This window comes from Lingula anatina, chromosome 3 (genome assembly GCF_051362555.1).
Source record: "Lingula anatina isolate TDL-2025a chromosome 3, LinAna3.0, whole genome shotgun sequence".
Taxonomy (NCBI): domain Eukaryota; kingdom Metazoa; phylum Brachiopoda; class Lingulata; order Lingulida; family Lingulidae; genus Lingula; species Lingula anatina.
The window spans coordinates 9186412-9205903 of NC_141769.1; the positions used below are offsets into that span (position 1 = coordinate 9186412).

Genomic DNA, 19492 nt, shown 5'->3' on the forward strand with positions numbered 1-19492 from the left:
AAACAGGGTTCATACATATTGCTGTGCTGACCGAATATATATTACATTTTCATTTCAAAATGCCTCTTTTGGTCTTTCTGATAAACTGAATTAACCTATTAGGATATTATCTAAATATAAATCATTTCTATTCATTTTCAGCCAAATTATATTTACTTTGCTATTCCAAAATTCACCATGGCCACAAATGGCCATGACAGTGCAGGTATGAATTTTGCTGCAATAATATTAAACAGTGCAACAAACAAATAATTCTAAAATTTGTGCAGTTAATTATAATCAAATAGGCCTTTCAACACTGCTTTCACGGAAACACTTGTCCATATTTAGTTAAATATTTAGGATTAAGGCTTTTTGGAAATGGATGAAATGTCTTGGCTGAAGTCTTTTTTAATGAAGAATGTTCACTGGAAAGCCAATTAAAATTTGCTGTTACCTCTGAAACTGAGTTTTTGTTACAATCTAAGATGGTGTTCATCTATATGAATAAATGGAATAAAACATTTACATGTATATGCCATAACTCAGCTTCAAACTGCTAGAGAGGTAAAATTATATCCACGTTTTGGAAAAATCAATATATCCACTAACTGCAACTGAATATATAATTTAATCTTTTATAACATTTTACTTAAAATATAATTGTATAGAAATGCAAAATCGCCATCTATATTTGCAAACTAGTTGCCTTTCACTCAAAATCAGACTATTTTGTGTCATTCAACTTGCCCAATAGATGGTAAGAGATGATCAAATAATTTCAGCCATCTACCGCACGATAATTTAAATACTTGTAGACCATATTGAGTTATTACAAATGTTCACGATCTTGGTTCAGTTACTTACAGTAGAAACAGGTTTAGAAATCAGCTTAAACCGGCCGCAATTTTGATATTGCTGCCATCTTGAAAAAAATCCCATCATCTTGGATGTTCAAAGAATGTTTTGCCATCATACCACGAATACAGATGTCTTCTTAAGTTTACATTATTGTTAATATATTTGAAATATATTAAATTTTCTTAGTCTCAGAAATGTCAATTTCGAACCCCTGTGTTAGTATGGCAATAGCTGGGTTAATTGAATAGAAAACAAGCAGAAAATGGGATCTTAGGATGTAAGCGATATATAATAGTAAATAAAAGTCGCTAAAGGGGGGTTCAGGTTAAGAAAATCAATCTAAGTAACATTCTTTTCGAATATAATTTTCTATCAATTTTTTAGCAAGAGTGTATCATATTGACCATGATTATATAGTCCCCTATACTCACTGACAGCCATTTCTTTCAAATGCGACAGAATACATTAGTATTTCAACTCAAAAGTATTCTTTCCCATGTCAAATGTGAATGATTAGCATGTACATGAAACTTTGTGTGATTTCTTAGGTCAAATGTGAGTGACTTGCATTGATTGGGGGGTATTATAGGTCTTTTATCTAGTCTAGGTTATTGTTGACCATTTGATCTTTCTTTCTTTTTTTTAATCATTTTACATGACCACACATCTAGTAGTGATCAGCACTATTAAAACATAAGTATTCATCCAAACTTAAGATAAAATTAGGAATATTACTGTCATATTTTAGTCTACTGGTTACAAAGATGTAAATTCACGGTCATTGGCGGCCATTTTGAATTTTGAAAGCCATACTGTAATCCAAATTAAGTCAAGTAATTGAAAAGGGTTCTGTTTTTATATTGAGTGCACCAAAAGTAATAAAGAACTTATTTTAGGGATGATAAATCTGTCATATTTCCAGATAGGACAGCTACATGTAAAAGACTTGTTTTGTGGCAGCCATGTTGGATTTCAGGATTTTTCATCTCAATAAAAAGATTGCACCTTGAACAAACACTACAGGCAGAAAGTAGAGATTCCATGCTACACTGGTGCATCAAAATATCTCAGATATTGCAATTCTTTAATAATTAAATAAGAATTAAAAAATTAAAAATTATCATAATTTCTGAAAAAACAGCAAAAATTGGCCGCCATCTTGGATTTGCCGCCATCTTGGAATATTTTGTTCATCGTTAGGTATAGTGCACATCTTAGACTACATGTCTAGAACGATTTTGAATTCTATTTAGTTTATGTGTATGAAATATTTTAGATTTTGTTGGGCTCAGAAATGTCAATTTTTAACCCGTGTGTTACCATGGCAACGGCTGTAGCACACACACCCACCACCAGTTTAATGGCAAACAAGCAGAAAATAAAAGCTAAAGACCTAAGCTATCAGAAAAACATAGTGAACGAAAATCACTAAGGGGGGGGAGGGTTTCGGTATTTGGCCCACAGATATTATTGATATAATGAAAAGACTCATTTTCAAGATTATCATATTGGCCGGTAATTCCTGATCTCAATATCACTCTATATATAGCTTTCATTGTACCACCAGCGTTGGCGCTGGCGGTACACATGGTTTTAGTCCCGTCCGGATCGTTCCGCTGGCTCCGCCGGACAGCTACCGTTACCGCTTCTCCTCCTAGACGGTAAGGGCCCCCGTACCCATCTCTTGGATTTAGGTCACCTATAATCTCAACTCGTTCCACGTAAAATTTGGGCTTTGTCGGTATTGGGGTCTAGGTGTGGCACTCATTGCAATGCACCCTTGTCTAAAAATGGCAAAATTAAATGCTAATTATCTACCCTACGGAAGGAATTATGGGAAAAATTTCTACAGACGACTTTCCAAAAGTCATATGTGTAGATTTCAAATATGCCCTTGGATTTGACCTTTGACCTTTATTTCAAGGTCAAACGGGCCAAAATTTTCAAAAAAATGAATTTTTTTACGAAAAAAATATTATTTGCGCTGTTATTCAGACACCACACAGACTTAACCAATAATATTATTGGAAAGTGTTACCCTTCAGGTCATCTTTCATCTCTGTGAATTTGGGGTCAGTCAGTGCATTTTCACGGTATTAGCGGCCATAAGATTCTGAAACTGAAAACTGTCTCTAATTCAGGAACCGTTAATGCTAGAGACCCATTCTTTTTTGCATTTTGTAGAGCATGTAAAGCCCAACACTGCATGTGGTCTCCGTTTTTTTGTATTCCATACGGATTTCGAGTTACACTGTATCAAAAAGTACATATTGGTGGTGAAAGCAAAATGTGCAGTATGGTAATGGATAATAAATTTTGAACTCCAGAAAAATAAAACATAAGGCTTGGCAAAACAGACAACTTGTGGTCAAAAATGATATTATTTCATCGAATTTCAACATCTGGAACTTCAGAGCACCTCCCATTTCAAGAATTTTGACCAAAATGACCTTTTCTGTATTTTAATTAATTTATTAATTTAATTTAGGAAATTTATGGCACATTATTGTAACTCCAAAATTATAACATTTAGTCCCTTATATCTCCAAAACTGGCAGAGATAGGTCCATAGTTACTATTGAAGTTGAATAGGAAGTCATATACTGGCAATCTAAATGTGACCAGCTGGTGGTACAATATTCGGAGGCGGTATCGCCTCTCTGATCCTCTAGTTATGAAACATCTTTTTGTAAGTCATAATAGAAAACAATATTCTGTATGGACAAGGTTTATGCATAATTGTTTAACAAACTGTGCTGACCTAGCTAGCATCCCTAATCAAAATAAGTGAAAAAGAATAAATATGAATGCCAGTCAAGCAAATACTTTAATATTTTAGAATAAACCACAGTATGGATTCTATAAAGAAGGGAAGCATTATACAATAAACATGGATCAGATTTTGGGAGAAGGAGTACATGGGAAAGTTGTTATGGTCTATGATTTAGCAACTAAAGAACAATCAGCTCTTAAACAGGTATGTAATGCTGCAGATTTTGAGCGTTTGATGCTAATATGTTGATTTATTCATTGAAATTTTAATGGGAATCAGTTAAATTCACTCAATTTACTTGGTATGTCATGAAAGAATGGGAAAATGATGCTGCTCTTACTTAGTTATTTCTTTTTTTCTTTATATTTTATATTATTCCATATCTCAGGTAATGTTACTAGACTTCAGGGAAGAGGAGATAAGAGCTTGGGTGGCTATGGAAGATAATCCACATTTTCCAGAGCTGTACGTGCTTGAAGTAGAGGGAGACAAAGTATTATTATTTATGGAACCCTTACAGCCAAGTAAGACTTTACAGTTGTTTTAAAATCTTTGAAAATACATGTATAGATATGGAACTATTAATATGTCCAGCTAGCTATTATGAAAGTATGCATATACCTATCATGAATTAATATATCAATTTGTTTTACTTTATTAATTTATTTACTTATTTATTTATCTTAGAAATTACTTTGACTGAAGTCATAGACCAGTATTTTTCCCAGCTTCAACAACAAGGTCCAGCAGCCCAGTGGTCATTTTCCATCTTTGTGGTCAAAGGTCTACTTGAAGCCATCCAAGCACTTCATGAAAAGGGGTACACACACAATGATCTTCACAGTGAGTTACAAAAACTTAGATAAAGCTGACAGTGAAAGTCATTGGAATATTTAGAATGTGCCAATTAAAACCACATAAATGTGTCATATATCAAGTTCAAGAAGTTAGCCATTCGACTTCCTGTCTGCACACAAATTGTACATGTATGTATTTCAAGGAATGGTCACAGTTATTGCCTTAAGATGCATTACACAGGATTTTGAAATGAAAAAATGAACATATTACAAATTACCGTTCCTTTAATGCTTATACAGTATATTAAATGACTGTATTGGTTTTGAAACTCAAGCAACAGACTACGTTATATCATTTAAGAGAGTTATATATGTGTATCTTTGACTTACATGTGTAAAAGCACAGACTGTACTATTTGCAATTTTTAGACACTTAAAATCAATTCTGCAACCATACATTAATTTGTATTATATAGGTAACTTTTATATTTTTGCAGCTGGCAACATTCTCCTTGAAGACACCAAGTCTGGTATGGAAGTCAAGGTTGTTGACCTTGGCCTTGCTCAGGTCATTCCTAATCCACTGACACCAGGCAGCAGGGCCATGGTCATAAATGACCTGTGGAATGTCCTGAGAACTTTCATTGTACTTTGTGCTGGGTATACATTTAAATCCACTTATGACATGAAAGAACACTGGAGAGATGCATTACATTATGTAAGTTCATTATGTTGAAAAACAATGCATGGGTTTGCACAAATTGGCATTAATTCATTCTTGGTTTAGAAACATTTTGACAAACCGTGTTCATTTCAGATGCATTTCAGATTTTTGCACCTCGAAATGATTATATGCATTGAATCTTTTCTAATTCACTATTCTTTTTTTTTTATCACTGCAAAAAAATATAAGAAAATAAAAAAAACACATTGCTCTTACAAAGTTAGAGGGAAGGGGGGCTCAAAAATTAAATGACCTTCTTACAAAAATGGCATAGAACTTGGATCAAATTTTCATTCTGTTCAAAATATTAATTAACCTTAGCCTGAACTTCTTCACAATATATTTTCAAGGTTGACGAATCATTTCGTGAAGAGTTTGAGGAAATTGTTGCTTTTTGCATCAATGCTGCTGTAAACTTTGCTACGGGGCTTCCAGCTGGAGAACTACTTAATAAATTGAATGAGGCTAGAGATGTAACTGAGGGTGAGTTTTTTTTTCTTTTTTATGTACAGACACAGATGTGTCTGTACATATAGCCGTCATCTGCGTCTTTCATCGCCGTCGCCATTGGCGTGCACTTTTACCGTAAACACGATAAGTGAAAAAATATTTTACCTTTTGGCTTGAAACTTACAGAACTGATGAATATTCATAATAATGTGGTTAAGTTCGAAAATCAGCATGATCGGTTCATTTTTAGGGAAGTTATGCTTTTTTTTCACTTTTTTCAGCAGATATGCAACACCGTAAACACGATAATTGAAAAACCGTTTTACCTTTTGGCTTGAAAGGTACAGAACTGATGAATATTCATAATACGCCAGTCAAGTTCGAAAATCAGCATGATCGGGTCATTTTTAGGGAAGTTATGCTTTTTTTTTTCACTTTTTTCAGCAGACATACAACACCGTAAACACGATAAGTGAAAAAACATTTTACCTTTTGGCTTGAAACTTACAGAACTGATGAATATTCATAATACGCCGGTCAAGTTCGAAAATCAGCATAATCGGGCCATTTTTGAGAAGTTATGCTTTTTTTTCACATTTCCTCAGATTCAATTCTTAGGCATGTTAATAGTCTCATTATTGAACCAATAAGATACGTAAAAGTGTTTGTTTGACATTTCCTGCATCTTTACAACATTATTAGTTGATTATGTAAAAATGATGGTAAATTTGTTATCATGTATTGTGTAATGAAGTGTCAAAAATGGAAATAAACACATATCATTGCAGTTTGTCAGATTCCACTATCCACTATGTTCAGAGTCTCAGAATGGAGGAAATTGGACATTTAACACTGTTCTATTGATATTTTTCCCATCTCATCAATTTTCTTAGTTGGTCATATAAAAATGGCAGTAAACTGTTAATTTTGTTTTATGTTAAAAAAGTGTTAAAAATGGAAATAAACCCATTTCAGAACAGTGCTGTCTTGTTTACATTTTGGCATTTTCAAGATGTGACTTTGAAGTTCCATGGTCCTGAAGACCTTTGCTAGTCACATTTTCTGAATATCCCTGATACTTATATTTTATTATTAAAAATTGATGGTCATTATGCTGTTAAACATTATGTAATATTGCATCAAAATTTGAAGAAATACCTATTTTGGGCACTGCTCCCATGATGACCATTTAAGGAAAATCATGTCACTCACTGTTCTCAAACTTACAGGAAAGAAACATGGGACTAAAATACAGCTTCAGTAGGCAATGCAGTCTGTTTGGTAAATATTTCTGGCAATTAAACAGTTTTTTGTGAAAATTTAATTTTTCACATATTGGCATTTTCAAGGTGTGACTTTGAAGTTCCATGAGCCTGCAGACCTTTGCTAGTCACGTTTTTTGAATGTTCATGTTACTAATATTCTATTATTAAAAATTGATGGTCATTATGCTGTTATACATTATGTAATATTGCATCAAAATTTGAAGAAACCCCTATTTTGGGCACTGCTCCCATGATGACCATTTAAGAAAAACCATGTCACTTACTGTTTTCAAACTTACAGAAAAGAAACAGGGGGCTAAAATACAGCTTCAGTAGGCAATGCAGTCTGTTTGGTAATTTTTTCTGGCAGTTAAACACTTTTTTGTGAAAATTTAATTTTTCACATATTGGCATTTTCAAGGTGTGACTTTGAAGTTCCATGAGCCTGCAGACCTTTGCTAGTCATGTTTTCTGAATATTCATGTGACTAATATTCCATTATTAAAAATTGATGGTCATTATGCTGTTAAACATTATGTAATATTGCATCAAAATTTGAAGAAACCCCTATTTTGGGCACTGCTCTCATGATGACCATTTAACAAAAATCATGTCAATTACTGTTTTCAAACTTACAGGAAAGAAACAGGGGGCTAAAATACAGCTTCAGTAGGCAATGCAGTCTGTTTGGTAATTTTTTCTGGCAGTTAAACACTTTTTTGTGAAAATTTAATTTTTCACATATTGGCATTTTCAAGGTGTGACTTTGAAGTTCCATGATCCTGAAGACCTTTGCTAGTCACGTTTTCTGAATGTCCATGTTACTAATATTCCATTATTAAAAATTGATGGTCATTATGCTGTTAAGCATTATGTAATGTTGCATCAAAATAGAAGAAAACACAATTTTTTGTGATGCTGCCATGATGACCATTATGGGAAAACCGTGTTATGACTGTCAAACCTTTAAAAAAGAAACACAAGACTCAAATGCAGAATGAGTTGGAAAAGCAGTCTAATTGGCTTCTTTTTCTGGAAGTTATACATTTGAGTGAAATATTCATTATCTTTTTGGCATATTCATTTTGGGACTCGGAGCTCCCATGGACATGAAGCCGAATGGTAATCAAATTTTCTACATGTCCATGCTATTTATTGTCAATAATCAAAAATTGGTGATAATTATTCTATTATTTATTATGTAATGTTACATCAAAATTGACAACAATATTTTTACATTGCTACTGCAAACATTATGAAAAGAAAACTGTGTTACTTATTATTATTTTTAACTTACAAGTATTATTTTTAGGATTGGCATGCAGTTCAAATTGGAAAGCCAGGTCAATTGGGTTTTCATTGTACCACCAGCGTAAGCGCTGGCGGTACACATGGTTTTAGTCCCGTCCGGTCCATTCCGCTGGCTCCGCCGGCTCCGTGGCCATGTTACCGTTACCGCTTCTCCTCCTAGACGGAAAGGGCCTCCATACTCATCTCTTTGATTTAGGTCACCTATAATCTCAACTCGTTCCACGTAAAATTTGGGCTTTGTCGGTATTGGGGTCTAGGTGTGGCACTCATTGTAATGCACCCTTGTCCAAAAATGGCAAAATTAAAAGCTAATTATCTACCCTACGGGAGGAAGTATGGGAAAAATTTCTACAGGCGGCTTTCCAAAAGTCATATGTGTAGATTTCAAATATGCCCTTGGATTTGACCTTTGACCTTTATTTTAAGGTCAAACGGGCCAAAATTTTCAAAAAAAATGGAATTTTTTTACGAAAAAAAATTTATTTGCGCTGTTATTCAGACACCACACTGACTTAACCAGTAATATTTATGGAAAGTGTTACCCTTGGTGTCATCTATCATCTCTGTAAATTTGGGGTCAATCGGTGCATTTTCACGGGTGTAGCAGCCATAAGATACCGAAACTGAAAACTCTAATTCGGGAACCGTTAATGCTAGAGACCCATTCTTTTTTGCATTTTGTAGAGCATGTAAAGCCCAACACTGCAAGTGGTCTCCGTTTTTTTGTATTCCATACGGTTTTCGAGTTACGCTGTATCAAAAAGTACAAATTGGTGGTGAAAGCAAAATGTGCAGTACGGTAATGGATAATAAATTTTGAACTCTGGAAAAATAAAACATAAGGCTTGGCAAAGCAGACAACTTGTGGTCAAAAATGACATTATTCCATCAAATTTGAACTTCTGGAACTTCAGAGCACCTCCCATTTCAAGAATTTTGACCAAAATGACCTTTTCTTTATTTTAATTAATTTTTTCTGTAGGAAATTTATGGCACATTGAGGTAACTCCGAAATTATAACATTTAGTCCCTTATATCTCCAAAACTGGCAGAGATAGGTCTATAGTTACTATTGAAGTTGAATAGGAAGTCATATACTGGCAATCTTACTGTGACCTTGAAATTGACCTTTGACCTACTTTTCACCATGAATTGAACTTTGCAAATTTTGCTTCCCTTTTATCTCCAAAACTGGCAGAGATAGATCCATAGTTACTATTGAAGTTGAATAGGAAGTCATATACTGGCAATCTAAATGTGACCTTGAAATTGACCTTTGACCTACTTTTCACCATGAACTGAACTTTTCAAATTTTGCCTCCCTTTTATCTCCAAAACTGGCAGAGATAGGTTCATAGTTTCTATTGAACTTGAATAGGAAGTCATATACTGGCAATCTAAATGTGACCTTGAAATTTACCTTTGACCTACTTTTCACCATGAACTGAACTTTTCAAATTTTGCTTCCCTTTTATCTCCAAAACTGGCAGAGATAGGTCCAATGTTACTATTGAACTTGAGTAGGAAGTCATATACTGGCAATCCAAATGTGACCTTGAAATTGACATTTGACCTACTTTTCACCATGAACTGAACTTTGCAAATTTTGCTGCCCTTTTATCTCCAAAACTGGCAGAGATAGGTCCATAGTTACTATTGAACTGGAATAGGAAGTCATACACTGGCAATCTAAATGTGACCTTAAAATTGACATTTGACCTACTTTTCACCATGAACTGAACTTTGCAAATTTTGCTGCCCTTTTATCTCCAAAACTGGCAGAGATAGGTCCATAGATACTATTGAACTTGAATAGGAAGTCATACACTGGCAATCTAAATGTGACCTTGAAATTGACCTTTGACCTACTTTTCACCATGAACTGAACTTTGCAAAATTTGCTTCCCTTTCGTATCCAAAACTGGCAGAGATAGGTCCATAGTTACTATTGAACTTTGAATAGGAAGTCATACACTGGCAATCTTAATGTGACCTTGAAATTGACCTTTGACCTACTTTTCACCATGAACTGAACTTTGCAAATTTTGCTTCCCTTTCATATCCAAAACTGGCAGAGATAGGTCCATAGTTACTATTGAACTTGGATAGGAAGTCATATATTGGCAATCTTAGTGTGACCTACTTTTCACCATGAACTGAACTTTGCAAATGTTTTTCCATTTTATCTCTAAAACTGGCAGACAAAAAAAGACAACTTTCAAATTGTTAGCGAAAGTTCATTCCCAATGTGAAAGAGATGAGGACGCGATTTTCATATTTGAGTCTTCGTTGGCCAAAGAGCAAGGAAGAACGTAATTTTCGTATCCTCAGTGGGGGATCGTTGCAATTGTATATTCATTCAATGGCTTTTGTTTGCGAAAGATCGTCAACTAGTGAGACAACCCCTCCCCCTTCTTTTTCCTTCCCATACGAATGCTCTTACTCCAGCTGGTGGTACAATACCAGGAGGCGGTATCGCCTCTCTGATCCTCTAGTTTATTATTGAATTTATGCAATTTTGTGTGAAATTTTCATTTTTTTCATTCTGGCACTTTTTAAGTATAAACTTGAACTCTGATGGGCCTGAAGCCTTATGCTTTTACTTTCGTCGTTGTTACCTGTTGTGCATAATTAAAATTTGATGTTGACTGTGCAGTAAAACATAATGTATTATTGCATCAGAATTGGTAGTCTCCTATTGTGTGCATAATTGTTTTGTGCTTTTCTTAAGATGTGACTTATGGGCCTGAAAGCCCTTTGAGAGGGTCAGTCTGTTAATATCCCTTGGGTATCACTTAGCTAATTTCTGAGTTATAAAGTCATTTGCCTGATTGATAGGCCATTAAAGGAGATTACATAAAGCACACTTGTTGATATTTCCTTGTAAACTCCCAAAAGTTAAGCACTCTGCTAGATTAATAATAAGGAAGCAGTGATAATTATGCAGGTTATTATATATATATATATATATATATATATATATATATATATATATATATATATATATATATATATATATATATATTATCAAAGATTAAAAGTTTGAAAAGCAGCTTCATTGAAATTATATTTACCTCAGGCTCTGCCAAAGAGGTCATATTTTCACCCCTGTTTGTCTGTCATCTACATAACTCAAAAAGTTATGGACCGATTTTGCCGAAATTTTCAGGAACTGTCAGAATTGGGCCAAAGAGGACAATGATAAGTTTTTAGTGGTGGTCTGGCTCAATAATCAATCAATAATCAATAATAATCAACAATTGCTGCCTTGGCAGAGGTCTGCACTCTCGGTGGTTTTCTAGTTTTGCTATGTTTTCCTTTACAATTTTTTCTCAAACACTTGCATTTGTGACTTTTAACTCTCATCCGCTCGAGGCTCTGCACATTTTCTGTATTTCCACATAAGCAATTGTATTGTTTTTTATGTCTTTAAACATTATATAATATTATTTTATACACTGTCATCATTTTTTCAAATATTGAGACTTTCATCATGTGACTTTGGTTTCTCAAACTGAAACTGTAGTCTTATTGAAGGGGTGGATTGAGACCATCTTCTGGGTCTTCTGGAAGACAGGTTATTAAGTTTATATTGACTGGTATCTATTTTTTTCAGTTGGAAGTCCATCAAAATGGAGGATGGATCAACATAGATACTTTGGAATACTGTCAGAAAATATCTCAGGGTCCGCTCCTGTTATTGACCATGTTACCTGTTATGCATGATTAAAATTCAGTGTTGACTGACAGTGCTATTATAAGCATTATTTATTATTGCATCAAAATTGACAAAATGACCTTTTTTTGCATCTTTATTTTCTGTTTTTTGTCTGTACATTTGACAGCTTTGCTGCCTTGTTTTTAAGATACGTACATATTGTATAAATAAATATTTTGAAACAAGTTGATTCTGCAAGTATACAACACTTTCACCATTAGGCACATCACTTTCACCATAGGCACCTGCCTTGTCTATGATTTTCCAGGTGTCTCTTTTTTTTTTTTTTTCATATTAAAATATGTTATTTAACTGACCCAGTGGGATTGGTCTAACCCCTACTCATCAACAATGGAGATTTTATCTTCACGTGATCACTATTTGTACTAAGGTTAATTAATAACCATATTCTGAATACCATCTAATCTCTCTCTCTCTCTCTCTCTCTCTCTCTCTCTCTCTCTCTCTTTGTCATTTTCTGTCTGATCTGATTTTAAAATTTTAAAATTCAAGAAATTAAATTTACATTTTTTCAGACCTGAAAAAATGCATGAGTGTTCTGAAAGGTGTCTTCTTTAGTGATGGTTTTGTGCCAATTAGACAGACAGACAAGGTAATTTTCACTACATTGAAAAAAAAGATAAGAAGACTGTCATTTTTATGTACAGACACAGATGTGTCTGTACATATTGCCATCACCTGCGTCTGTCGTCGCCGTCGCCGTCGGAGCTGTGCACTTTCCTTGTAAACACGATATATGCAACACTGTAAACATATTTCAAGGAAAACCGATAAGCCTGTTGTCATAAAACTCACAGGAGTAATCAATCTTACTAAAACGCAGGTCAAGTTTGAAAATCGGCATGATCGGGCCACTATTTTTGTAGTAATGCTGATTTTTATGTACAGACACAGATGTGTCTGTACATATAGCCGTCACCTGCGTCTGTCGTCGCCATCGTCGTCGCCGTGCACTTTTACCGATAACACGATAAGTGGAAAGCTGTTTCTTCTTTTGGTTTGAAACTTACAAAACTGATGAATATTCATAATACGCAGGTCAAGTTCGAAAATCAGCATGATTGGGTCATTTTTAGGGAAGTTATGCTGTTTTTTCACTTTTTTCAGCATATATGCAGCACCGATAAGTTGATAACACGGTAAGTGGAAAGCCATTTTACCTTTTGGCTTGAAACTTACAGAACTGATGAATATTCATAATACGCAGGTCAAGTTTGAAATTAAGCATGATTGGGTCATTTTTAGGGAAGTTATGCTGTTTTTCACTTTTTTCAGCATATATGCAACACTGATAACATGATAAGTGGAAAATCATTTTACCTTTTGGCTTGAAACGTGCAGAACTAATGAATATTCATATGACGCAGGTCAAGTTCGAAAATCAGCATGATCGGGTCATTTTTAGGGTAGTTATGCTGTTTTTTCACTTTTTTCAGCATATATGCAACACTGATAACATGATAAGTGGAAAACCATTTTACCTTTTGGCTTGAAACTTGCAGAACTAATGAATATTCATAATACGCAGGTCAAGTTTGAAAATCAGCATGATCGGGTCATTTTTAGGGAAGTATAATGCTGTTTTTTTTCACTTTTTTCAGCATGTATGCAACACCTATAACACATTTGTGATATATGATGGTACTGTATGGATGGCAGTCTATGAAATTGTCCTTTGGGTGATCACTAATTAAATTAAGGTCTATAAAGTCACTTGCCTACTCATTAATTTTCAATTGGCCATTAAATGAGATTACATAAAACACTAGTTGAGATTTCCCTGTAAAGTCCCATAGGTTTAGCTCTCTTAACTGTGTCACATAATTAGGATTTGGTGATAATTATGCAGATAAATGGTGTTTAATATTACAAATAAATTTACAACAAAAAAAAATGTGTTATGCCTACATGCTATAGATGAATAACAGTGCTTTATTTTTCTCAAACTTGGTGGGGTTATTAATGTCAAGTTAATACAGCTAGATTAAAAGTTTGAATAGCAGCTTTATTGGAATTTTTTACGTTTTATTTAAAATTTTTTTAGATTATTTTTCAAACACCAGCATCTTCAAGATGTGATTTTTAACTCCCATCCACCAGAAGTGCTGTGCATTTTCTGTATTTCCACATGAGCAATTGTATTGATTTTTATGTCTTTAAACATTATGTAATATTATTTTTTGCACTGTTATCATTTTACACATATTGTGATTTTCATTACTAGTATGTGAATTTGAACTCTTGTGGTCCTGAAACTGTAATCTTATTGCAAGGGGGGATTGAGACTGTCTTCTGGGCCTTCTGGAAGATGGTCAGAATTTAATGTTTACATTGACGGGTATCTATTTTTTTCTGTTGGAAGACCATCAAAAATGGAGGATGGATCAACAAAGATTTGGAATTGGGTTTGGAATTTGGAATACTGTCAGAAAATATCTCTCCTGTTATTGACCATGTTATCTGTTGTTCATGATTAAAATTCAGTGTTGATTGACAGCATTATTTATTATTGCATCAAAATTGACAAAATGACCTATTTTTTGCATATTTATTTTCTTTTTTTTTTTTTTTTTGTCTGTACATTAGACAGTTTTGCTGCCTTGTTTTATTTTTCAGTATATATGCAACACTGTAAACACAATATAAGAAAAATAGATTGGCCAATTGTCATTAAACTCACAGGAGTGGTCAATCCTGCTAAAACGCAGGTTGAGTTTGAAAATTAGCATAATCGGGTCATTGTTTTAGAAGTTATGCTGTTTTTTCACATTTCCTCAAATTCAATTCTTAGGCATGTTAACAGTCTTATTATTTAACTAATGAGATACATAAAGTGTTTGTTTGACTTTTCCTGCATTTTTACAACATTGTTAGTTGATTATGTAAAAATGATGGTAAACTTGTTATCGTGTATTGTGTAATCAAGTTTCAAATATGGAAATAAACTCATATCATTGCAGTTTGTCAGATTCAATCATTCACTATGTTCAGAATCTCAGAATGGAAGAAATTGGACATTTAACACTATTCTATTGATATTTTTCTCATCTCATTAAATTTCTTAGTTGATCATATAAAAATGGCAGTAAACTGTTAATTTTGTTTTATGTAAAAAAATGTTAAAAATGGGAAAAAAACCCATTTCAGAACAGTGCCGTCTTGTTTCACATTTCCTCAGATTCAATTCTGAGGCATGTTAACAGTCTCATTATTGAACTAATGAGATACGTAAAAGTGTTTGTTTGACATTTCCTTCATCTTTACAACATTGTTAGTTGATTATGTAAAAATGATGGTAAGCTTGTTATTGTGTATTGTGTAATAAAGTGTCAAAAATGGAAATAAACTCATATCATTGCAGTTTGTCAGATTCAATCATTCACTATGTTCTCACAAGGCTCTGTACACGGCCCCATCCTGTTCACTCTCTAGACGTCACCAATTGAGGACATTGTCTCTAAGTACGGTTTTAACCTTATGCTCTATGCAGATGACTCACAAATTTATATTGTTTGCGACAGGCCATCTATCCAGAAATGTATTATTCAGTTGAGCCAATGGCTTAATGCCAATTCACTTGTTTTCAATGATGGCAAAACAGAAGTAGTTCACTTTACTTCTCGTTTTTCTAAGGATGCGGAAAAACTAGAACTATTAGAAATTGGAAACAGTACAGTCACGGTAAAAGATGAGGTTAAAAACCTTGGAGTAATTTTTGATAATAGGTGCGATATGGCTGCCGACATCAGTAAAAAAAGCCGCTTTCTATGGTCTTAAAAAAAATTTCCAAACTATCCCACATCCTTGATAAAAGTCAAATGGAGAGGCTTGTCCATGCCTTTATAACTTCACATCTTGACTACGGAAACAGTCTGCTGAATGGTCTTCCTACCTATCAAATTGAAAAATTGCAATTTGTCCAAAATGCTGCAGCACGACTACTGACCAAAATCCCTCTCAGATCAAACATTTCACCCTATTATTCGAACTACATTGGCTTCCTGTGCGACAGAGAATTGTTTTTAAATTACTGTTGTTTGTTTTTAAATTCACCAGAGGTGAATGCCCCTCATATTTTAACTCGATGCTACATCCAAGTACACCCAGTCTCTCCAGGTCTACCAGATCCACTTCCACTCCTTGTTTTATCAGAAATGATAATAAAAAAACAACCAAAACCTACAGCCACAGGGCATTTTCAATTTCAGCACCAATTTTATGGAATCAATTACCCTCACACATTCGGACTATTGACAGTGTTGAGGTTTTTAAAAAAGATTTAAAAACATTCTTATTTGCACAGTATTTTAATTAAAATTGTCTCATCTTATCAGAAAAAAAGTTTTATTGTTCAGACCATTACTATTTTAGCCAGCTTTAATTATTTTAATTGTTTTTTACCTTAGCTTTTATTATATGTATAATTAGTTGTAATCCTGATAATTTTACCCGTAAACAGCACTGAGACGCTAGTGTAGTGCGGTTTTAAGAAATAAATATTATTATTATTATTATTATTTTGGGCTCTGCTCCCTTGATGACCATTTAAGAAAAACCATGTCACTTCAGAATCTCAGAATGGAAGAAATTGGACATTTAACACTGCTCTATTGATATTTTTCCCATCTCATCAATTTTCTTAGTTGATCATATAAAAAATGGCAGTACACTGTTAATTTTGTTTTATGTTAAAAATTGTTAAAAATGAAAAAAAAAACATTTCAGAACAGTGCTGTCTTGTTTACATTTTGGCAATTTCAAGTTGTGACTTAGAAGTTCCATGGGCCTGAAGACCTTTGCTAGTCACATTTTCTGAATATCCATGATACTAATATTTTATTATTAAAAATTAATGGACATTATGCTGTTAAACATTATGTAATATTGCATCAAAATTTGAAAAAAAAACTATTTTGGGCACTGCTCCCATGATGACCATTTAAGAAAAACTATGCCACTTATTGTTCTCAAACAGTACAGTAAATATATATAAATGTGTCTGTACATATTGCCATCACCCTCATCTGTCGTTGCCGACATCGCCGTTGCTGGCGCTACAAGCACTTTCATTGTAAACAGGATAAGTGGAAGGCAGTTTTACTTTTTGGCTTTATATTTACAGAGCTGATGAATATTCATAAAATGCAGGTCAAGTTTGAAAATCGGCATGATCGGGCCACCATTTTAGTAGTTATGCTTTTTTTTTCACTTTTCAGCATATATGCAACACTGTAAACACAATATAATAAAAACAGATGGGCCAATTGTCATTAAACTCACAGGAGTGGTCAATCCTGCTAAAACGCAGGTTGAGTTCAAAAATCAGCATAATCGGCCCATTATTTTAGAAGTTATGTTGTTTTTTCATATTTCCTCAGATTCAATTCTTAGGCATGTTAACAGTTTCATTATTTAATTAACAAGTTACGTAAAAGTGTTTCCTTAACATTTCCTGCATCTTTACAACATTGTTAGTTGATTTTGTAAAAATGATGGTAAACTTGTTATCGTGTATTGTGTAAACAAGTTTCAAAAATGGAAATAAACTCATATCATTGCAGTTTGTCAGATTCAATCATTCACTATGTTCAGAATCTCAGAATGGAAGAAATTGGACATTTAACACTGCTCTATTGATATTTTTCCCATCTCATCAATTTTTTAAGTTGATCATATAAAAATGGCAGTAAACTGTTAATTTTGTTTTATGTTAAAAATTGTTTAAAATGGAAAAAAAACATTTCATAACAGTGCCATCTTGTTTACATTTTGGCATTTTCAAGTTGTGACTTTGAAGTTCCATGGGCCTGAAGACCTTTGCTAGTCACATTTTCTGAATATCCATGATACTAATATTTTATTATTAAAAATTGATGGTCATTATGCTGTTAACCATTATGTAATATTGCATCAGAATAGAAGAAAACACAATTTTGGGTGCTGCTAACATGATGACCATTATGGGAAAACCATGTTACTTATGATTGCCAAACTTTCAAAAAAGAAACACAGGACTAAAATGCAGCCGGAGTTGGAAAAGCAGTCTAATTGGCTTCTTTTTCTGGAAGTTATACATTTTCAAAGTGTGAACTTGAACTCCCATGGGCCTGAGGCCTTATGCTTGTTACACATTTTACTTACATTGGTATTACCTGTTGAGCATAATTGTACCACCAGCGTTTGGTTTTAGTCCCGTCCGGTGTCACGTGTACGGTCCGTTCTGCGTGAACCATCCGTCCTGACCGATTGTACACGCAGCAGACGCATGTATGAGCCGTTCTGTGAATGATCCGTTGTTATTCACCTGTACAGTTATATTTGGCTAGTTCATTTCCTACCACATTATACATTTACTATGATGGGGATCAAATTCATGTGTTAATTGATAATTTTGATAGAGAATCAGCGTCAAATTACAGCTCGACGCATGGATGAACCTACCGTGGACGGGCCGTCGTTATTCAGCTGCTGGCTACTATTTTAGTATTGATTTTAGTATTGATTTTACTAGGCTAGTGTGTTGATATGGCCACCTGAGGGAAATCCCTGTAGAGGTGAACATCTTTAAGATATGAATACTTCTGAAGATTATGTTTGAATTTGCAGTATGTCCTCAACAGTGCATGTTCATTAAAGGCTAAGAATGTATTGATGACTCTATAGAGACGGACTGTACACGCCGGAAGTCTCTCAGATTTGCCTGCGCTTTGTGCGCATGAGCAGAACGGATGATTCACGCCCCGAGCGGTACACGCCACACCGGTCCGTTCCGCCGGCTCCACCGCCATGTTACCGTTACCGCTTCTCCTCCTAGATGGTAAGGGCCTCCATACCCATCTCTTGGATTTAGGTCACCTATAATCTCAACTCGTTCCACGTAAAATTTGGGCTTTGTTGGTATTGGGGTCTAGGTGTGGCACACATTGCAATGCACCCTTGTCCAAAAATGGCAAAATTAAATGCTAATTATCTACCCTACGGAAGGAATTATGGGAAAATTTTCTACTGACGGCTTTCCAAAAGTCATATGTGGAGATTTCAAATATGCCCTTGGATTTGACCTTTGACCTTTATTTTTTTGTATTCCATACGGTTTTTGAGTTACGCTGTATCAAAAAGTACATATTGGTGGTGAAAGCAAAATGTGCAGTACGGTAATGGATAATAAATTTTGAACCCCGGAAAAATAAAACATAAGGCTTGGTGAGGCAGACAACTTGTGGTCAAAAATGACATTATTTTATCAAATTTGAACATCTGGAACTACAGAGCACCTCCCATTCCAAGAATTTTGACCAAATTGACTTTATTTATTTATTTTAATTAATTTTTTCTGTTGGAAATTTATGGCACATTATTGTAACTCCAAAATTATAACATTTAGTCCCTTATATCTCCAAAACTGGCAGAGATAGGTCCATAGTTACTATTGAAGTTGAATAGGAAGTCATACACTGGCAATCTAAATATGACCTTGAAATTGACCTTTGACCTACTTTTCATCATGAATTGAACTTTGCAAATTTTGGTTCCCTTTTATCTCCAAAACTGGCAGAGATAGGTCCATGGTTACTATTGAACTTGAATAGGAAG

General features: G+C 34.2%; 1 protein-coding gene across 2 annotated transcripts in view; it reads left to right on the forward strand.

The window, feature by feature from the left end:
• Positions 1-19492, forward strand: part of LOC106158095 (uncharacterized) — a 42384-nt gene that overhangs the window by 19967 nt on the left and 2925 nt on the right. Inside the window, exons 5-10 of one of the 2 annotated variants that reach the window (XM_087008714.1) lie at positions 3680-3817; positions 4002-4137; positions 4301-4456; positions 4908-5128; positions 5485-5617; positions 12415-12491. In XM_087008714.1, coding sequence (XP_086864840.1) covers positions 3680-3817; positions 4002-4137; positions 4301-4456; positions 4908-5128; positions 5485-5617; positions 12415-12491 — 861 coding nt within the window. The remainder of the gene's footprint in view (positions 1-3679; positions 3818-4001; positions 4138-4300; positions 4457-4907; positions 5129-5484; positions 5618-12414; positions 12492-19492) is intronic. The other variant, XM_087008715.1, reaches the window with a different exon arrangement.